The 21,180-nt window shown below is 48.3% G+C and overlaps 2 protein-coding genes across 2 annotated transcripts; one reads left to right on the top strand and one right to left on the bottom strand.

The window, feature by feature from the left end:
- The first annotated feature begins 7,027 nt into the window (after nucleotides 1–7,027).
- Nucleotides 7,028–15,773, top strand: Mmp19 (matrix metallopeptidase 19). The gene is made up of 9 exons (XM_027392132.2): nucleotides 7,028–7,307; nucleotides 7,737–7,822; nucleotides 10,707–10,837; nucleotides 11,010–11,225; nucleotides 12,717–12,962; nucleotides 13,557–13,682; nucleotides 14,387–14,551; nucleotides 14,704–14,831; nucleotides 14,990–15,773. The coding sequence occupies exons 1-9, from the start codon at nucleotides 7,218–7,220 to the stop codon at nucleotides 15,377–15,379; spliced, it is 1,578 nt and encodes a 525-aa protein (XP_027247933.1). The 5' UTR covers nucleotides 7,028–7,217; the 3' UTR covers nucleotides 15,380–15,773.
- Nucleotides 15,774–16,594: 821 nt separating this feature from the next.
- Nucleotides 16,595–21,159, bottom strand: LOC100770841 (transmembrane protein 198). The gene is given in 6 exon segments (XM_027392131.2): nucleotides 16,595–17,642; nucleotides 17,644–17,798; nucleotides 17,896–18,042; nucleotides 18,426–19,007; nucleotides 19,745–20,001; nucleotides 20,885–21,159. Coding segments are annotated over 5 exon segments (1,077 nt in total). The 5' UTR covers nucleotides 19,917–20,001; nucleotides 20,885–21,159; the 3' UTR covers nucleotides 16,595–17,621.
- Between the last annotated feature and the right edge of the window lie 21 nt (nucleotides 21,160–21,180).

Here is a 21,180-nt window from a genome sequence, read left to right as displayed (position 1 = left end):
GTTGCCCTGACTGTCCTGAACTCACCATGTAGACCAGGCTGGCTTTGAATGTACAGAGATCCACTTGTCCCTGCCTCCCCAGTCCCTGCTGGGATTGAAGGTGTGTGCCACCACTCCCAGCTCAAATACTTTATTTCCTTATCCTATGTGTAGGGGTGTTTTGCCAGCATGTATGCCTGTGCACTGCTTGCATGCCTGGTGCAGATGGAGGTCACAAGAGGCGTTGGATCCCCTAGAACTGGAATTACGAGCTTCCACGTGGGTGCTGGGAATGGAACCCTAGTTCTCTAGGCTAGTCCTCTTAACCACTGACGGTTTTTGTTTTTATGAGACAGGGTCTCAAACTCACCATGTTACTGAGGAGTACTGTGAATTCCTCCTGATCACAGGTAATGACCACCAAGCCTGGCCCCTGTGGTCCTTTTAAGTCCTTATCCTTTTTTTTACTGAACATCAGCCTTTCTCCCAACGCCAAATTAATGAATCAAAATGCAACAACGGAAGCCCACTGGTGAATGCTCTCTCCCCTTTAAGTAAATTAAGGACAAAACCGAAGTAAAGGGCTGGCTATTACCCCTCTGCTTCTAGAGCGGTCTGAGCTCCCCGACAGCAAGCAGACTTGCTGGTGCTGACCCGGCAGAGACAGAGCCGCTCCCTCCATCCCCGCTGCGAAAAATGCAGGCTCTTTCCCTGGCCAGCTCCCTCGTGAACCTTTGTCAACAGAAGGGGAACCAAACACTTTGCAGTGTCAGGACAGAACTGTTTCCTGGGGTCACAGAGGGAGAGGACAAAAGGCCAAAGTGCTTCCCCCTCACCCCCCTAAAATCGATGCGGATCAGCTTTTTTGTGAAAGAAACGGTCACCGCTCCCAGAAGGAGCAAAATCCTGTTGTAATATCAGTTGGAAAGTGACAGTGCCCTGGACTTCCCCATTCCTCTCTCTTCCTCCCTGTTCCCCAGAGCTGGCTTTATCTCCTCCTCGGGCAGTGGGCAGGTCTCTGTGTTGCCAGGGGTCTATTAGCTCCCAGGAATTCCCCAGCAAGGGATTCGTCTATGAGTAGGTGAAGGGGAGCAGATCACGATTCTTCCTGCTTTGGGAAGAACTGAAGATACAGGATTTGGCAGAGTTGGAGTTTGGGGCATCAGGGAATAGAATGTGCCTGCCCAGTCCTTGAATCATCCCTCCTAAGCCCCCCCCCCCCCCCCCGCCCCACTTCCTTGGATGCTAACCCGTTCCAGCTGTGCACAGTTCTGGCCATCGCTTTCCATATGGCTTCTAAAAACCGGGGGGCGGGGGAGGGGAGATAGAGATGCGCAAATAAATACAGGTTTCCAGGGTAATAGACTGGTGAACTTAACCTCACTAGCCGTGGAAGACTCCTTTTTTTCTAACACTCTCAGGTCTGTGAAGGGAAAATAGACCATAGGCTAGCATAGGCTAGCCCCTTCTCAACGTTCCACATGTCAAGGTTGGGGGCTAGACAGTCTTAACTTGTTCCAAACACAGTTTTTTAAAGATTTGTTTATGAATCTAGCATTTATATATCATCTATCTATATCATTTATCTGCTTCTATCTATGGATACATCTATCTATCTAGATATCCATCCTCTACTTATTTTTATTTATTTATTATGTATACAGTTATCTGCATGCATGCTTGCACACCAGAAGAAGGCACCAGACCTCATTATAGATGGTTGTGAGCCACCATGTGGTTGCTGGGAATTGAACTCAGGACCTCTGGAAGAGCAGCCAGTGCTCTTTTCCCCTAAGCCATCTCTCCAGCCCCCATATCCTCTACTTATTTATGTATTGTATTTGTAGGTGCCACATGCTGCAGCCTGCAATGTAGGTCAGAGGACACTCCCACCGGTAGGTGTTTTCCTTTCACCACCTGGGCCCTGGGAGTGGGACTCTGGACTAAGTGGCAAGTGCTTTTCCTTGCTAAGCCATTTGCCAGTGCCACTCACACTCTTTTCATATATACAATTTTTAGCTTCAGAACAAGATTTGCCATTTATGTTGTTTGTACTGCTGGGCTTGAACCCCGGACCCAAGCAAATGTGTGACCACTGAGTTACATACCTAGCCCACCTGGACTTGCCCCTTATATACTAAGATGCCCAACCCCTGGCAACCTCTACAGGGTAAGTGACTGCAGAAGGGGTTGGTAATGGCTAAGAAAATAGCTTCTCATGGGCCTAGAGACCACTACATACTTTTGCCTTTTCCCTATAGGCCATGACCTTTGGCCACTATAAAATACTCTCAAAAGTCTCCTTATTGCCCTCTGATAGTTTTTAGTTAAAAAATACATCTATACTAAGCCAGGCATTGGTGGCGCACACCTTTAATCCCAGCACTCAGGAGGCAGAGGCAGGTGGATCTCTGCGAGTTCAAGAGGCCAGCCTGGTCTACAGAATGAGTTCCAGGACAGCCTCCAAAGCCCTGTCTCAAAAAACAAAACAAAAATCTATACTAAAACAAACAAAAAGTCTATACAGATATCTTCTGCTATAGTCTGTGGATAGAGACTCCAGTTTACAGGAAGAAAGTAAGCAAGTCAATGGAGTTCCTTCCCTCAAAACCAACTTCTCTTTTTAGAACAGTCTTGCCACAAGCCCTAACCCTTTGCACACATTCCCGAAACTCCCCCAGAGAGAAATGACAAATTCAAGGGAAAAAAAAAAAAAAAAGCAGGGTCAGCCTGGCTCAGAGGTGGGGGCTGTTGGCAGGGGTGGTAGTGACTCGGAGTGGTAGCAGAGTTAATCATCCTGCCCTTGCACACAGGCCCCGCCTACAGCTCCTGCTTCCAGGGTTTTGTTTGTTTACATGAACCTTCCAGAAACTGAAGATGAATGTTCTGATACCACTGGAGTCTGACACTCATGTTTCCTGGCTGTGTTGCCTGAAGCAGCTCATTACAGACTTGACGACTTTCCGGTAAAGAGGTATAACATAACACACTGAGATTTCAAGCAGGCAAAGGTTTGGAAGCTTCTGCTACCTACTCTGCTCTCACCAGGCTCTTTGATTTCTAGAATGTGGTTGTAATAAAAACAAAACAAAGGGCTGGAGAGATGGCTCAGAGGTTAAGAGCACCGACTGCTCTTCCAGAGGTCCTGAGTTCAATTCCCAGCAACCACATGGTGGCTCAAAACCATCCGTTATGAGATCTGGTACCCTCTTCTGGTGTGCAGATATACATGGAAGCAGAATGTTGTATGCATAATAAATAAATAAAATCTTAAAAAAAAACAACAAACAAAACAAATAACAAAAAGCCTTCATGCCTTTCGTCCCAGCACTAGGGAGGCAGAGGCAAGTGGACTTCTGAGTTTGAGGCCAGCCTGTTCTACACAGTGAGATCCAGGACAGTCAAAGATACACAGAGAAAGCCTGTCTCAAAAAAAGATAAATAGAATGTGGTCGTACCTCCTAGGCCTTCCAGAGCCACAGTGAGTAACATGAGAGAAGAGGGATGAGAAGGAACTCTGTAGGGGACTAAGTTCTAGCTGTTCCCCACATGCCATCATTTCCTGGGTGTACCGAGCCTGATGATATCCTCTGAGGCTCTCTGCATACCCTTTCTGTCACAACTAGGACTTAGTCACCCTATTCTTACCCATCTGGGTGCTGGGTCATGGGTCTGACATCACTGAGGGCGACAATTAGTCAAGAGTCTCCCCCGCCTCAATCTTGGGGTGTGAGGGCTCCCCTGTGATGTCCCAGAGAATGGGAAATGGCTCAGAAATGAGGACCCACCAAGAACAAAAATTTGACCTTTCCTCCATCCCTGTATCTTTCTCACTGTGCATCAAGAATGGCATCTTTGTTCTTCATTGCTACAGTGCTGAGTGTCCCCACATGTCACCTGGGATACAGGGTTTGACTCTCTGACGGGGAGACACGGGATGCAGTGTTATCCAGGGATGGTGGGGCATCCCCATAATCCCAGAGCTCCAGGCCAGCCAGGGCTACATAGTGAGATCTTGTCTCTAAGAAAACAAAACAAAGGGCTGGAACAGAACTCAAGAGTTCATGTGGTGTGTGGAAGAGCACGTGTCAGAGAACTGGAGTTTGATAATAGGCCAGTTAGGTTCTCCATGGCCTTGCTCACACTTCCTTCTCTGGCACCCCGTTTCCTAGCCAGCCCTGTGAGACATCGGATATGAAGCACAAGCCTGCAAGCCATAGTGGAAGGGGAGAATGGACTCCTGAAAGTTGTCCTCTGAACTTCACCTGCTTTCCTACACACATACATGCAGAAATAACTAAATGTAATTTTAAATTAAAAAAAATTAATACCCTGGTAAACAACAACAACAACAAAAAAGCTGGGGTGGCAGTTAGGTAGTCTCAGTACTTTGGAGGCTACAGCAGATCATTTGAGCCTTGAAGGTTAGGGTTAGCCTAAGCAACACAGCAAGCCCCGCCTCTCTCTTTCTTAAAATCAAATTTTATATTATACTTTAATTTTATGAGTATGAGTGTTTTGCCTACATGTATGTCGGGTGCCTGCTGTGTTGTATTCAGGGACCAGAAGAGGGAGTTGAATCCCTTGGAACCGGAATTACAGGTGGTTATAAATCACCATGTGGTGCTGGGAATCGAACCTAAGTCCTCTGAAAGAATAGTCAATGCTCTTAACCACTAAGTCATCTCTCCAGCTCCTCCTGCATACTTCTTAAAGCATGGAAATAGTTTGAGGGAGGCACCATCAAGCCAGTGGTAAAACATGTAGCCTGACATGGTCTCAGCTGTATGAGGCAAACATCACAACTACTAGGCCATGGAAACCCTCTCTGCTCTCCATCTCTACTGTGTTACCCCTGTGTCCCTCTCTCTGTAATCCTTTACCCCCTCTGATTCTTAGCCAGCCTTCAAAGATCAACTTAAGTTAACCTTCTCAGCCAGCTTCCTCACCAAGCTGTGATCCTACAACGTATATCACCCACCACTGCCCGGCATCCAGGCCCCCTTTTTCTGGTGCTGGAGTCTGCCTTAGATTATCTTAGAACTCTCTGAGGGCAGTGGTGGGTAATTCTTTGTGCTTTTGTACCCTCTTCTGGATTCTATGTTAATTAAATGCTTTGCATAAGCATCCCTCCTCTCCTCACCCCAAGACAGGGTTTCTCTGTGTAGCCCTGGCTGTCCTGGAAATCACTCTGTAGACCAGGATGGCCTCTATCTTAGAGGTCCACCTGCCTCTGCCTCCAGAGTGCTGGGATTATTATTATTATTATTATTATTATTATTATTATTTGGTTTTTCGAGACAGGGTTTCTCTGTGTAGCTTTGGAGCCAATCCTGGCACTCCTTCTGGAGACCAAGGCTGGCTTCGAACTCACAGAGATCCGCCTGCCTCTGCCTCCCAAGTGCTGGGATTAAAGGCGTGCGTTATCATCGCCTGGAGCAGATTCTTAAACTATAGTTTATAACACCGAGTCACCCAACTAAGTCATTAAAAACTTAGCAACAGAAAAACAAAAACAAAACAGAAGAAAAAACTTAGCAATATAGGTTTCTGAACATACCATACCCAATATTTTGTCAAAATCAAATGCATGATGGCTCCAAAGTGTGCTTCACTACATCCTTGGTTCTGATCACACAACACACACATTTCTCACTGTGCAGGCTGTCACACCAGAAGATGCTACTAGATGCTTCTGTCCGAAGCACCTCTGCTCAGATTTAAGATGCTTGTCTATCGTGTTTGTTTTAAAGGTATCCTCGAAGTCTCTGTTCCTAAGAGTTGAGTTAAGGAAAAGACTTTTAATAGTTTCCTGCTGTCATTCTTCAATGCATATCAAGTTAGTATATCTTTGGATTGTGTTGGTAGAATGTTTGTTTTTTTAAAATTTTTCTGGTTGAGGCCTGGAGAGATGGCTCAGAGGGTAAGAGCACCGGATGCTCTTCCAGAGGTCCTGAGTTCAATTCCCAGCACCCACATGGTAGCTCACAACCATCTGTAATGAGATCTGGTGTCCTCTTCTGGCAATCAGGCAGAACACTGTATATATAGTAAATAAATAAATCGTTAAAAAATGCTGTTTGATCTGGGTGTGGTGATACACGCCATTAATCCTAGCACTCAAGAGACAGAGGGAGGTGAATCTCTGAGTTAGAGGCCAGCCTGGTCTACAAACTGAGTTCCAGAACAGCCAGGACTACACTGAGAAACCCTGTCTTGAAAACAAAACAAAAGTAACAATAACAACAACAAAAAAAGTCAAATAAAATTCATATGTTTGTGTTATGCCATTTGTGCTCAGTACTTTCAGAGGTGGCATTGGTGGCAGGAACAGAACTTGTGTCCTATCTGCAAGAGCAGCAAGCTCTCTTAACTGCTGAGCCAAGTCTCCAATCCCTATAATACTTATTTTATAACCAGTGTATCTGGTTAAAAATTTTTTTTTTTAACAAAAAGAGTCACAAATGGAAAATTTTCAGAAGCCTTGATGTAGAGCTCAAAGTTAGCCTGGACCACAAAGCTGGATTCTGGCTTTAAATAAACTCCTAATTTGATCTTAGTTGCAAAGAAACAAACCTCAAAGTCGGGCATGGTGGCTCTGTGAGTTCCAGGCCAGCCGGGTCTACATAGGGGGAGTTCCAGTACAGTGGGCAATATGTAGAGAGATGCTGTCTCAAGCAACAGCAACAACAACAAATCCAAAGAAGCAGGTCTCACCTTTGACCCCTTCACTTGGAACTCCTGCTGCCTATACTGCCCCCTACCTCTTCACTCTTACTGATTTTTCCTTGTCAGGAGCAAAGGCGACATGTGAAGCTCAGGGGTTTGCTGGCCCCAGATCCCTGAGGAGTGGGAATATCCAACTCTAGGGGGCAGCCCTGGTCCTATCTTATTCTTTCTAGAGATTCTGGCTTTCACCCCTCCAGGAGACAGACCCCAGATGTGTACAGAAAGTCATTTTGTCTCCAGCAGAGGGATGGGGGTTGTGGGGGACGACGGGGACTGTTAGGGGCTTTTTTGGCTTCTGCTCTTTGGTAGGGCAGGAGTTAATGGTGAGTTGCAACATCTCTCTAGGCTGAGTCACCTCCCACTGCTCTCCACAGTTGAAGGTTTATAAAGAGGACCAGAGGCTGACAGAGGGGGTAAGAGTCCCCTGGCTAGCCCTGCTCTTCCAGGTTCCCAGAAGTTTCAGATCAGAGGGCTCAGGCAAACCTCTGGAGCTCTTGTCTGCTGAGACCATGGTGTGGCAGCAGCTGTGGCTGAGCTTCTTACTTCCTATGACAGTCTCAGGCCGGGCTCTGGGATCTACAGAGAAGGAGGCAGTCTTGGTGAGTCCTCTGGGCAAAGGAGGGCTCAGGCCATGGGAGTGCTATCGTCTTCTCTAGGTTTTGCTCTCTCCCTACAACCCACCTGCCTCTCCCTGTTTGCTCTGTATCCCGACCTACATCGTCCACCACCTGCTCTTTTTCGTCTGAGGACCTGCATTCAGTCATCGCCTTTTCAGTCCTTCTATATCTGCCCTCTTTTCTCTTGATGGGTCTGTTAGGTCATTCGCATTCATGTTGTTTGTTTAAGACAGAGTGCCACTATGTAGCCCTATCTGGTCTGGAACTCACTCTGTAGACCAGGCTGGCCTTGAACTCACAGAGATCCACCTGCCTCTGTCTCCTGAATGCTGGGATTAAAGGTGTGTGCCACCATTCTCAGCTTCTGTTATGCCCCAGACTAACCCTCTTTCAACCTCCATGCCATTATAGGATTATCTGTTGCAGTATGGATATCTACAGAAACCTCTAGAAGGAGCTGTTGACTTCAGGTTAGAAGATATCACAGAAGCCCTAAGGTGAGGCTCTAGGTCATGTCAGAGGTGTCAGGTTCTTCCCTCCACCCAGACCTACCTCTGTTTGACGCTAATCCACAGCAGGGATCTGCAGGAGGGCAATATTACCCAGGATGGCAGAATGTGAGGTGAGATGGAGAACCAGGATGAGGAGCCCACAAGTCAGGTCCGTGGTGGCACACAGTTGTGATCTCAGTACCGGGGCAGCAAAGACAAGCATTAAAAGTTGGAGACTAGTCGGGTATGATAGTCCATGCCTTTAGTCCCAGAATCCCAGCACTCATGAGGCAGAGGCAGGCAGATCTCTGTGAATTTGAGGCCAGCCTGGGCTACATAGAGAGTTCCAGGACAACTGGGGTTATACAGTGAGACACTGCCTTAAAAAGGGAGAAGTGGAGAAGATGGCATCCTGGAAGGGTGGCTCAGCAGTTAAGAGTACTTGCTACACTTACAGAGGACCAGCATAACACCAGAACGCTCACAGCCTCCTGTGACTCCAGCTCCTAAGGAGCTGATACCCTCTTCCAAGTTCCTTGGACACCCAAAGATATATAAACAACATTTACTCATATAGAAACATACAAAAAATGAAATATTCTTCCCCTAAAGACAATGTCCCTCTGGGTAGCCCCAGTTGTCCTGGAATTGGTTCTATAAATCAGGCTGGCCTTGAATTCACAGAGATCTGCCCGCCTCAGTCTCCCGAGTGCTGAGATTAAAGGTGTGCACCACCAACCGGTTTATCTTTATTTTTAATTTTTATTATTACTTTCTGAGCTGGGTCTCACACTGTAGCTTAGATTGGCCTGGAACTCCTGGCAATCTTGCTACCTTGGCATTTACTATGCTACAGTTATAGGTATGAGACACCATGCTGAGCTAGAGTCCCTGTCATTACATTTTAAAATTATTTTTGATAATTTCATATACACATGTATGTATGCGTGTGTGCACGCGTGTTCATGTGTGCATGTGTGTGTGTGTGTGTGTGTGTGTGTGCACATTGGTCATTTTTACCCCATGGCCCCCTCTCATTTCCCTTCCATTCCTCCTGAATCTCTTCCTCCAACAAGACTCTCTTCTATTTTCTTGTAACCCACTGAGTTTAACTAGGATTGCTTGCTTTAAAGGTTCTTATTACATTTATTTATTTGTAAGTATGTGGGTGTGTGTGCACACATCCTATGGTACATATTCAGAGATCAGAAGGGAACTTGGAGTCAGTTCTCTCCTTCCACCATGTGGGTCCTGGGGATTGAACTTATGTAGTTAGGCTTGGCAGCAAGCCCTTTACTATCTCAATGGCTCATTTTGATATAAATACTTTTAGGTTTAATAAGTTCATAAGTATATGTGTACCTTGTGTTTGCTTGGTGCCGAAACTGGTCAGAAGAGGGCATCATATCCCCTGTAACTAGACTTAAGGATAGTTGTGAACCACCATGTAGATGCTAGGAATTGAACCTGGGTGCTCTGCAAAAATAACAAATTTTCTTAACAGCTGAGTCATCTCTCCAGCCCCGTTTTGATTTTTTGAGACAAGGCTCATGTAGCCCAGGCTGGTCTTGAACCTGTGATGTAGTGAGGATGATCTTGACCTCCAAATCCTCCTGCTTCATCCTTGAAAGTGCCGGGATCACAGGATTAGCCACCATGCAAACTGTATCTCAAAAACAAGGCAAAACGAGTTTGGAGAGATGGCTCACTGGCTGCTCATGCAGAGGACCCAGGTTTGGTTCCTAGCACACACATGGCAGCTCACAACTACCTAGTTCAAGGGGATCCAATGCTCTTTTCTGACTTCTGTAGACAGTGCACACACGTGGTATACTTACATGCATGCAGGGAAAACACTGCTACACATAACATAAAAATAAATCTTAAAAATTAAAACAAACCCAAACTGTTAGGCATGGTGGCTCACATCTTTAATTCTTGTGCTCAGGAGGCTATTGCCATGAATTTAAGGCCATCTTGGATTACAAAGTGAGTCTGAGGCCAGGGTAGGCTATAGAGTGAGGCCTTGCCTCTAAAGACAAACAAACAAAATGAGAAACATAGCCATTGGATCTGCCAAGGCCCAGAGCACTCCTTTGGATGCTCTGTGCTTCGTAGCTAAAATACTGATAGTCACAGCCTACAGGAGGTACTGTGCACCTAGAGCTATTAATTGAGTTGACTTGTTACCTTTTGTGGGCGTTTAATTCATTTTTTTTTTGGGGGGGAGGTTTCAAGGCAGGGTTTCTCTGTGGCTTTGGAGGCTGTCCTGGATCTAGCTTTTGTAGACTAGGCTGGTCTTGAACTCACAGAGATCTGCCTCCCGAGTGCTGGGACTAAAGGCATGTGCCACCACTGCCCAGCTGTGTTTAATTCATTATTTATTTATTTCTACTCTGTGTTCCTTTATAGTTTGCTAATTTTTGTTGTAGTCTTTTCCTTTATGGTCCTATATGACTGGCCCTAGGTGGACGAAGCTGCCCTGGTGCAGGCAGGGAGGTGAGCCAAGTGGGCTAAAATGGGTAGGACCTCAGATACCAGCATAGCAGGGAGACTCTCTGGAGGGAGGCCAGGAGGTGGAGTGGGATTGCTCACTGGCTAGATCAGAAAGCCAGAAAGTGAGGAAGGAGGGGAGGAAGGCTATACTTCAGGTCAGTCTTCCTCAAAAGGTTCTGAAACTGGAGAGATGAACTTGGAATGTGCCACCATGTCTACAGAGCAGAGGACAAAGCCCCAGTTATGAGCACTAGCGACTGGACTGTCAGCCTTAGAGACATTGTGTCATTCCTTATCACTACTTTAGGCACCAGGACGCCAAAAATCTGTCTCTAATTTCCAGCCATTCCAGATCCACCTGCCCTCGTGGACCTCTCTCTCTCTCTCTTTCTAGAGCTTTCCAGGAAGCATCAGACCTGCCAATTTCAGGTCAGATAGACGATGACACAAGGGCCCGTATGAGGCAGCCCCGTTGCGGTCTGGAGGATCCCTTCAACCAGAAGACCCTTAAATTCCTGCTTCTGGGTGAGGACTGAGAGCCTGGGAAGGGAAGGAGAAGGCTGCCTGGCTCTGAGTGTGGGAGGTTGGGACAGCCTGGAGTGTTCAATACTGGCTAAGTGACCCGCTCAGGAGGGCAGTGAGCACCCTCTTTCTTCGATGTGTTTCTTTCTAACTTACTTTCTGGTCCCTTAACCAGGCCGCTGGAGAAAGAAGCACTTGACGTACCGCATCTTGAATCTTCCCTCCACCCTCTCACCCTCCAGAGCCCGGGAAGCCCTCCATCAAGCCTTTAAGTACTGGAGCAGTGTGGCCCCCCTGACCTTCCGGGAGGTGAAGGCTGGTTGGGCTGACATCCGCCTCTCCTTCCATGGCCGCCAAAGCCCATACTGCTCCAACTCCTTTGATGGGCCAGGTACGCACTGGTTCTTAACTCTCAACGCACCTCAGCAACAGTGTCTCTTTGAGCCAGTGACTCCGAGATCCTAAGGTTTAGGTTGGCAGTTCTGCCCACAATGATACCCATACTCTGACCTTCTTCTAATATTCCCCAGAGAAGCCGTAACTCACCTAGCTGGGCCCTTATTCAGTCTCCTCTTTCTTTCAATCTTTCTTTTATTTTTATTTTTTATTTTTTTCGAGACAGGATTTCTCTGTGAAGCTTTGTAGACCAGGCTGGCCTCTGCCTCCCTAGTGCTGGGATTAAAGGCATACACCATCGCCACTGCCCGGCTTTCAATCTTTTTTAAAATTTATTTATTTATTATGTATACAGTGTTATGTCTGCATCTATCCCTCCCTGCAGGCTAGAAGAGGGCATTGGATCTCATTATGGATGGTTGTGAACCACCATGTGGTTGCTGGGAATTGAACTCAGGACCTCTGGAAGAGCCAGGGCTCTTAACCTCTGAGCCATCTCTCCAGCCTTCCTCTTTCACTCCTATGCCTGGCTTCCATTTCCCCTCTCAAACCTCTCACCCTGAGAGGGGACTGGGTCACAGAGGAGTGGCTGGGGAGGCAAAGATTTTGTTTTGGGTTTCCCTGAGTGATGACTGGGAAATTCAAAAGAAACACCTAAGTTAGCTGTGCGTGGTGTAGCCCAGCTGACATAAAACCCATTATGCAGCTGTGGCTGATCCTGAACTTCTTTTTTTTTGTTGTTAGATAATTTTATTATTATTATTATTAATTAAAGTTAGGGAACAGGCTTGTTTCACATGTAAGTCCCCTCTCCCTCCCCTCACCCCAATCCCTCCTCCCCCACCTCCAACCTACCCCCACCCCACCCACCCACCACTCCCCAGGAAGGGTAGGGCCCCCAACAGGGGCTCCACAAAGTCCACCAAAACTTGCTGTGCTGGGCCTAGGCCCCTCCTCATGTGTCCAGAGACAGAGCACATCCCTTCACGTGGAATGGGCTCTCAAAGTCCCCCACACATGCCAGTCCACCTCCGGAGGCTCCCTGGAGTGCAGAGGCCTCCCCATTGGCATCCATGATCAGGGGGCTGGATTAGTCCCACACTGGCCTCCCCAACAGCGTCTGGGGTCGATATGCTTTCCCTTTTTCAGGCCAACTGTTTCTGTGGGTTTCTCCAACCTGGTACAGACCCCTTCGATCTTCATTCCTCCCTCTCTTCAACTAGGTTCCAGATTTCAGCTCAGTGTATTTCTGTGGATGTCTGTCTCTGCTTCCATCAGCCATTGGATGAGGGCTCTAGTTGCTGACGGGTCGGCAGAAAGGGAAGGAGGACTCGATCCTGAAGTTCTGATCCTCCTGGATTTACCTTCCAAGTGCTGTGATCATGGCTGTGTTACCACACTTGAAAGCAGCTTGAGTGTATAGCAGGCAAATGATGCTCTGTCGGTGTGGGCACTAACATAACTGTCTACCTTTGCCTCTGTCCAGGGAAGGTCCTGGCCCATGCTGACATCCCAGAGCTTGGCAGTGTACACTTCGATAGTGATGAATTCTGGACTGAGGGGACCTACAAAGGAGTGAACCTGCGAATCATTGCAGCCCATGAAGTGGGCCATGCCTTGGGACTTGGCCACTCCCGATATACTCAGGCACTCATGGCCCCTGTCTATGCTGGCTACCAGCCCTACTTCAAGCTGCACCCAGATGATGTGGCAGGGATCCAGGCTCTCTATGGTGAGCATAAGAGTCAATCTGACTAATGCCTCTCCAAGCTCAAGGAGACAATGCTAGCTTTCATGGAATGAAATGGCTTTTTTGTTTTGTTTTGTTTTTCTCTTCCTCTGCCCAGTTCCTCAAGCTATTCATCCTCAAAAACTGTCTCTATTTTTGACTCTTTTATGTCTAATCTTCCTTCCCGGCCTTTCTCCCCTCACACCCTAATTCTTTTGTTCTTGTTGTTTGCTGTTTTGAGACAGGGTCTTTGTTATGTGTCCCTTGCTGTCCTGGAATTTGCTCTGTAGTCCAAGCTGGACACAAACTCATGAAGATCCACTTGCCTCTGCCTCCCTTGTGCTGGATTTAAAGGCGTGCACCACCATGCCAGGAAACCCCATTCTTGAAAATGAATAATGCATTCTAGGAAACTTCCTTCTCTCTGGTGCTTCTCAAAACCAAGCTGTGACTCCTGCATATTGCTGACCTCAAAGAGAAACTCCTTAGAATTCCCTTTTCCCTCTCTATGGGGCCGTTGAACAAAACTTACAGGAGACGGAGAGCTGAGTGTTTGGACTTCTTTACCTACCTAGGTTGTCTTACTATACTTTGCAGGTAAGAAGAACCCAGGGGCAGAAGATGAGGAGGAAGAGATTGGGATTACCACTGTGTCACCAGTGACCACAAAACCCAGTCCCATGCCAAACCCCTGCAGCAGTGAACTGGATGCCGTGATGCTGGGTGAGGCCCTTCCCGAACAGGCCGTTGACAGGCATTGGAGACAGTCTACTGACTCCAAGGCCTGGACAGATGGGGATGACATGGGACTGAAGCAGGAGCATTGTGGGGTTAGAGCTCAGGATACAGCTAGTGACCAGGGAAGATGTGTAGCATGGAGAAGGAGCACTTGGAGTCAAATTAAAAGAGGGCTGGGTAGCTAGGCATGATGGTGCAGACCTTAATCCCAGCACTTGGGAAGCAGAGGCAGGTGGATCTCTGTGAGTTCAAGGCCAGCCTGGTAGTCTACAGAGTAAGTTCCAGGACAGCCAGGACTGTTATAACCCTGTCTCAAAAAAACCACACACATACACACACACACACACACACACACACACACACACACACACACACACACACACACACAAATTGAAACATAGCAAGATAGCAAGCTGGAATTGACTGCAATGCCTATTAGAAGGGACTTGGTGCCTGTGTGTAAGATTTTAAACCTGGACCTGGGCACTAGGGTCTCCAAAGAGGAACAGCTGACTGATTGGAGGGCTGTGAACAACAAAGGAGATGCTCAGCCCTGTGTCTTCCTTCTCTGCCCTTTGGAAGTTGAGTGGCTTTTTGAAGAGCATATCAGTAGACAGAAAGGAAACCACCTGAGATACTCAGGAATCATTCACTGTCTCTCAAACATGTTAACTGGCTTCTGCTCTCAGGGCCTCGTGGGAAGACCTATGCTTTCAAGGGGGACTACGTGTGGACAGTTACAGATTCAGGGCCAGGTCCCTTGTTCCGAGTGTCTGCTCTTTGGGAGGGACTCCCTGGAAACTTAGATGCTGCTGTCTACTCTCCTAGAACAGGATGGATTCATTTCTTCAAGGGTAAGTGCGGTACTTTTAGGTCTTGCCTAAGGGCCTGGTCATCAAAAAGCTGTGAATGGGAGGAGGCATTGAGAAGCTTCTGAGAGGGTGAGAGAGGAACCAAAAGCCCAAATCTGATGACAACAACTTGCTCTTCCTTTGGCCATTCTCAGGAAACAAGGTTTGGCGATATGTGGGTTTCAAGATGTCTCCTGGCTTTCCCATGAAACTCAACAGGGTAGAACCCAACCTGGATGCAGCGCTCTATTGGCCTGTTAATCAAAAGGTGTTCCTTTTTAAGGTACAGCAAAGTTGGGGATAATCTCTTCTGAGGATGGGCAGGCTAACTCATACTGAAGGGCAAAGTCTCACCCTTAAAGAGTTGCCTTCTGCAGTTTGGATCAACCTCTGGGGTCCTTAAGCTCTCTCATTCTCTTCCTCCCACCCACCCCAAATTAGGGCTCAGGGTACTGGCAATGGGATGAGCTGGCCAGAACGGACTTCAGCCGCTACCCCAAACCGATCAAGAAATTGTTTACTGGCGTGCCAGACCGACCCTCGGCAGCGATGAGCTGGCAAGATGGCCAAGTCTACTTCTTCAAGGGCAATGAGTATTGGCGTCTTAACCATCAGCTTCGAGTGGCAAAGGGCTATCCCAGAAATGTCACACACTGGATGCACTGTCATCCTCAGACTCCAGACACTAACTCCTTACCTGGCGACATTACTCCCTCAAGCACAGTCACACTCTTGGATACCACTCCCTCAGTCTTGGACATTACTCCCTCAGCTATGGACTCTGCTAACTTTTCAGACCCCCCTGCTGGTGTCACCCCGCTGGGAGCCTAAGAACTAATTGATGTCTGCTCATTAGGACTGTGCAGATGATACAGCATCCGCACTAGCCGTAGACCTCACACCACTAATATTCTAATTCTGGACACCACTTTCCTACAAGGTGCCTCCTTGTTTCTGAGTCAGTTTCCAATTCCCATTTCTCTTTGTCACATAGCTCTTTCAAGTGTGTCATCTATTCTCTGGTGGAGGAAAATTATCAATCAGGTTTTTGATTTTTTTTTTTTTTTTTTTTTTTTTTTTGGGCAGGGTCTCTTTCTACATAGTACTGGCTAAGACTGTTCTCAAACACTCTGGGTAGACCAGGCTGGTCTCAAATTCACAGATATCCACCTGCCTCTGCCTCTGGAGCTCCTGAGTGTTGGGATTAAAGGCATGTGCTACCAAGCCTGGCTAGTGTTCTTTTTTTAAATTTTTTTTTGTGTGTGTGTGTGCGCGCATTGATGTTTTGCCTGCCTGTATGCCTGTTTGAGGGTGTCAGATCCTCTGGAACTGGAGTTACAGACAATTGTGAGCTACCATGTGGGTCCTCTGGAAGAGCAGTCAGTGGTCTTAATTGCTGAGCCATCTCTCCAGCCCCTGTGTTCTATTTTTTTTTTTTTTTTTTTTTTTTTTCCGAGACAGGGTTTCCCTGTGGCTTTGGAGGCTGTTCTGGAACTAGCTCTTGTAGACCAGGCTAGTCTTGAACTCACAGAGATCCACCTGCCTCTGCCTCCCGGGTGCTGGGATTAAAGGCATGCGCCACCAACGCCCGGCTGTGTTCTATTTTTTAAGAAAAGATTTAAGGCATGTACTACCATGTCTGGCTGTCAGTTAGTTTTTAGCTGACAGGAGGCAACAGCTAGGTTACTGGATACCTGGATTCTGTTCTTTCCAACATAAAGGGCAAGAAACAGCACAGCTAGTAAATTGAGCAAGGGCTTTGGAGTTTTTGAGACATTTGACTGTAGCTTTCAGCAAGTTAATTTGCCTTGTAAAACCTTGGATTTTCTATTAACAAAATAAGGTTAATATCAATGTATAGGGTTGTTATGTTAGATGAAATACTATATGTGAAGTAGCTGATGGAGTCCAACACATCTGTATTTAATAAAGGCTAACTTCATATTTCTGAGAGAGAACTGTGCTGTCTATATCAATCTTTAGGTGACAGATTACCTTTGTTTTGTGGTGTAAAGAAAGTAAAAAGCAACAGTAGAGATTCAACTCCCCATTTGAATTTTCAGTGCCATTTTATTGCCATGTTCCCGTGTTCTTTCTCCCTCTTATTACACATTTGCTGCTCAGGGGAGGGATATGTCTTCCTTCATATTGCCTGGGAAACCAGGAATCAGACCTGGCTCAGGAGTTAGAGGAGGGAGATTTAGAATGGGTTAGTGGCTGGACCCAAATTCTGGTTCAGGAGGAAACTGGTATTACCTACATTGAGACACAGAAGGCACTTGACTACCACACAGCCCTCAAGTCCAGGCTCCTCTGGACAAAAAGGCAAGAATCAGTCATGTGAGCCAATGATTTCTTCTTGGAGCACAGAGCCAGCTTTTGGAGAGAGGGGAGCTGAGGCAGATTCTGTGGTCTTCCCTCATTGAAGAGGGAGGAGAAAGCACCATGGAGGACTGTGTTCCCCACTGAGGTAGAGGGGACTCGAGTTTATGGGGCCCATGGAGAAAGGCCGGCCAGAAGCCCAATTACCCATACTAAGGAGCCCGGGAGCTGGGGGTCTTGGAGTTCTTCTGTACCATTCTCCCTACTACCAAATGCGTTAGGGTGTTCCCCAATTTTCTATAGGCCCTACAATAAAGCCCCATATTTACCATGGTAAGGCACACGGAGATATTTAAATGGATATTTGGGAATGGGTTGTAATTCAGTGGTAGAATTCTTGCCTACTATGAGCAACACTCGGGGTTCCATCTCAGCATTACAAGAATTAAAAAAAAAAAAAAAAAAAAAAAGCTGTTTTGGGCAAACCTCCTTGGTTTGGAGTCAGCGTCTCTAGGGAGCAGGGCACCTCTACTAAGGTAGGTGCTTCTATTTCCACTCTCCCCCATCTTTATAGGAATTCTCTCTGCCTGTCTCTAAAAGGATTGGTCTGGGCACAAAGCCTATCCCCAAGTCCAAGAGGTAGGGAAATTTGTGTGGGTCTGGTGGGCTCAGGTCCCTATCCACCTAGTGATCTCTCAGTTAGCAGCCTCCTGCCCTCCCTATGGTTATTGGTATCCCTAGCGGTTAAGGCTCAGGTCTGGGCAGAGTGCGAAGGTGGTGAGGACGAGAGTGGAACTGCAGTCAGGATCCAGGTCCAGGACAGTGTGGGGGCCTGTGACCTGGGTGCTTGGTTCCAGCTGGCACTCACGGAGACTCTGGAGATAACTGGATGGACACAGGGCAGCCAGAGTAGAAGGGGGGGGGGGTTCTGTGTCAGAGCCCTCAGCTCATCCCGGCCATCACTGTATGCCCTCTGACCCAGCCTCCCCCGGGGTGCCCTACCCTCCCACTCACTGGGGCCAGACTGTCACCGGGGTTCTGGATATTGGGGGGAAGCTGATTCCGATAGCTGCTTTCACACAGTCCCACTCCAGAAGGGTTCCGATGCCACTTAGCCTCTTGCTGATGGATCCGGAGGAGCTGGAGATGCCTTCGCTGGTGGCTCAAGACCACTGTTGGGGAGGAGGCAACACAGATTCAAGGGGGCTTTTTTAGGTACTGAATACAACTCCAAACAGAATCAAAATCCATAGAAATCCACTTGGCCTTCCTGTTGTGGACCTCTCAAGCCTCAACTTCCCTTCAGTAGATTTCTTCTACATTTCCCTCCTATCTTTCCTCTCTACCCTCTCATAACAGCACTTAATAACTCGTCTCTGTACCTCCTGGCAATTTTTCTTATTCTACCCAGACTTCCTTCAGTGCCTGCCCTGTTTGACTTGAAAATCCTCCACAATCCTCATCTCTCTCAACCTTTTTCCTTCCCCTCAAGTGTAGGAATCAGGGATAGCAGTAGGGGCAGGCTGGCTGCTTTTGTATCACAGCACTAACTCACCATTGGTGTGGCTTCCAGGTTCCTCAGCCATGAGTTTCCACTGGGCCAGTGTTCCAAGAGCCCCCAAGATTGGCCAGGTCCCCAGTAAGACCCAGCTATACCAGCAAAGAGGAAGCAACTCTGGAAGCGCCTGCAGGCGCTCACCCAGCCGAGTGCCCAGGGCCAGCCCTTCCAAGAAGTAGTCAGCACAGGCCACCAGCACTGCAGCACCAAGCAGGGCTGTGCCTAGAACTGTGAATGGACGTGGCCACCGGAGTGTGAGCAGGGCTCCCAGCAGTGCCAGCCCCATCAGTCCACCAATCGGCACCCAGGCTGAATGTGGCTGGTAGATGGGTTCAGTGCCTAATAAGATTCCAGCACCCAGGGTCAGACCTAGCAGGAGGCCAGTCAGAAAGAGTCCAACACTGCGAACCAGCATGGTGACCAGGCCGCAGAGGAGTCCGATGCCCAGCGCGATGCCTGCGCTCACCTCCAGGCTCAATTGTGTCTCCAGCACCCGTTCCTTGTGGCACAGTAGGAAGATCACCAGAGCTCCTGACAGCAGACCCGAGAGAAACATCACTGCCTTGAAGCAGCGGTAGCCTGGGAAGGGAGGCAGGAGGCATTGAGAGGCAGAAAGGGGGTCCTACAGGGATGGCTCTGGTGTATTGGGAAAGGAACAGCTAACCAAAGGAGTAGAAGCCAGGAGCAGCCTACTGTGGGAACCTCAAGGCGAGGGGAAGAAAAGGATAAGCCCAGGCCAGGCGTTGGTGGCGCACGCCTTTAATCCCAGCACTTGGGAGGCAGAGGCAGGTGGATCTCTGTGAGTTCGAGACCAGCCTGGTCTTCAGAGCGAGTACCAGGAGAGGCTCCAAACCTACATAGAGAAACCCTGTCTCGGGAGAAAAAAAAAAAAAAAAAAAGGAAAAGCCCCAGTGACAGATCAAACTCTGAAGGGGATAGGTGGGAAATCAGGAGATAAGGTGGAGGCATTGTGGAGGGAAAACAGGACCATGTTTAGCTCCTCCAGGAATGGTAGCTAGGAAATCACCACACTGACCCAGTTCTGAGGAAAGTTGAAGTCTCTGGTGAGGAGGATACCTAGGAGTGAAATTTTGAGGTAGGAGACAGAGGAAAGGCAAATAATAGAGCCAGAGGCAGAAGCCAGAGGGCATGGGCAAGCAGGAATGACAAGAAGCTGGCAGAAGCAGTATGGAAAACTCCGAGGGTAGGCATCTCCTGACAGAGGAGGTGAAGTGGCCTGGGAACAAGGAAGAAAGGTGACAGCATTCTTGAGGATAACAGTCTTAAGTTGCTGCCCCCCCAGGCCCCGCCCTCACCAAAGCAGCAGTAGACGATTCCAAAGCAGCAGCAAAGGGCACACACAAGGGCAGGGGCCAATTCAAGGCTGTCCTGCGGTCTCAAGACACATCCTAGGTCTGGAGGCTCTGGGAGTTGTTGATGAAAGGGTCTTGGGTCAGATGTAGTCAGGGGCAACACAGTTTTCTCCATGGTAGAAGGGAAGATGGTCACAGAGTGGAGGGCTGGAGTCAGCTTCTCTCATCCATCCATAACTATCTGGCAGGGGTTGGTAAGCCTGGAAGAGAACAGAGAGCAGAGACCACAAACCTTGAGGATTCTGTATCTGTTCCAACTAAAAAGCAACTCCTGTCTCATCTGCAGCTGGGACTCCATACCAACCCCCCTGCTGAATCAGACAGGGCAGGATTAATAAAAGGGGGAGAGGAAGGAAGAGGAGAGGATGAGTCATCTTAGGGTCTCAGGGCTACTGCTCACCACCCTCCAGGGCTGAGAAGAGCAAAGAGGTGGAATGGCTTAGACCTCCAGCTTCATCCCAGCCCAGAGGTCCTAGACACAGGGTGGCCACTGGCTGCAGGCACTCCCCCCACCACTGTACTTGTTGCTCCCTAAACTGCAAGTTGGAGCCCAAATCCTCCTGTGAGCTAAACGCAACCCCCAAGGAAGAAAGGGAACAGACATTTAAAAGAGGTTTCAGATAAAGAATTAAGAGTCACCCAGTCACCCTGTCAAGATTTTTGAAGTCTTGGCTTTATGCCGAGATGGAGCTGCAGGGAGAACACAGCCAGTCCAAATCCCATGGCCCTACATGGAGTAAGCAGGCTCCTTGCCCACAGACATCTCACAATCCTGGTATCCACTTGCTACTCGCCTCAGATGCAGCGCCGGGGAATTTTAATTGTTCCACCCACCCTCTCATTCTGGCATGCGGGGGTTGCCAATGGGATTTGAATTCTGATCCTGAAGGATTACTGAGGAGAGGCTGGCACTGGGAAACTGAGGGAGTAGGGCGATGCCGATGCATCTTCCTTTTTCTGCCTTTTGGAGATTGAGGATTTAGGCTAAGGGGCTGGTTTGGAGAACTCCTGGGGCTCTTCTCAAACGCTTAAGAGTCTGGGACCCTAAACGAGGAGAGGTTAGGGAGGGTCTTAACTACTCACCACCCTCCGGGGCTGAGGAGAGAGAGCAAAGGGGTGCAATTGCTTAGACCTCCAGCTTCATCCCAGCCCAGAGGTCCTAGGCGTAGGGGTGGCCGTTGCCCGCAGGCACCCTTCCCCCACCCCAGGCCCACTGTGCTCGTTGCTCCCTAAACTTCTTAAAGTCCGAACCCAAACCCTGTGAGCTAAATGCAACTAGCTTGGGGGGTAGGGATGTGTGCGGAGGAAGGAGACAGGGTGTGTGTATGGGGTGGGGGATGACATCACGGGGCGGGCCCCCTCAATCTTTACCCCTGTGT

The sequence above is a fragment of the Cricetulus griseus genome, assembly GCF_003668045.3.
Source record: "Cricetulus griseus strain 17A/GY chromosome 1 unlocalized genomic scaffold, alternate assembly CriGri-PICRH-1.0 chr1_0, whole genome shotgun sequence".
NCBI lineage: Eukaryota > Metazoa > Chordata > Mammalia > Rodentia > Cricetidae > Cricetulus > Cricetulus griseus.
This window is presented reverse-complemented; position numbering and strand designations above follow the sequence as displayed.

Bases quoted from the DNA above. Each gene is read 5' to 3' on its own strand.
- Mmp19 (XM_027392132.2), top strand. From the start codon at position 7,218: ATGGTGTGGCAGCAGCTGTGGCTGAGCTTCTTACTTCCTATGACAGTC. The intron at 13,683-14,386 runs GTGAGGCCCTTC...TTCTGCTCTCAG, and splicing joins ACTGGATGCCGTGATGCTGG to GGCCTCGTGGGAAGACCTAT. The intron at 14,832-14,989 runs GTACAGCAAAGT...ACCCCAAATTAG, and splicing joins AAAAGGTGTTCCTTTTTAAG to GGCTCAGGGTACTGGCAATG.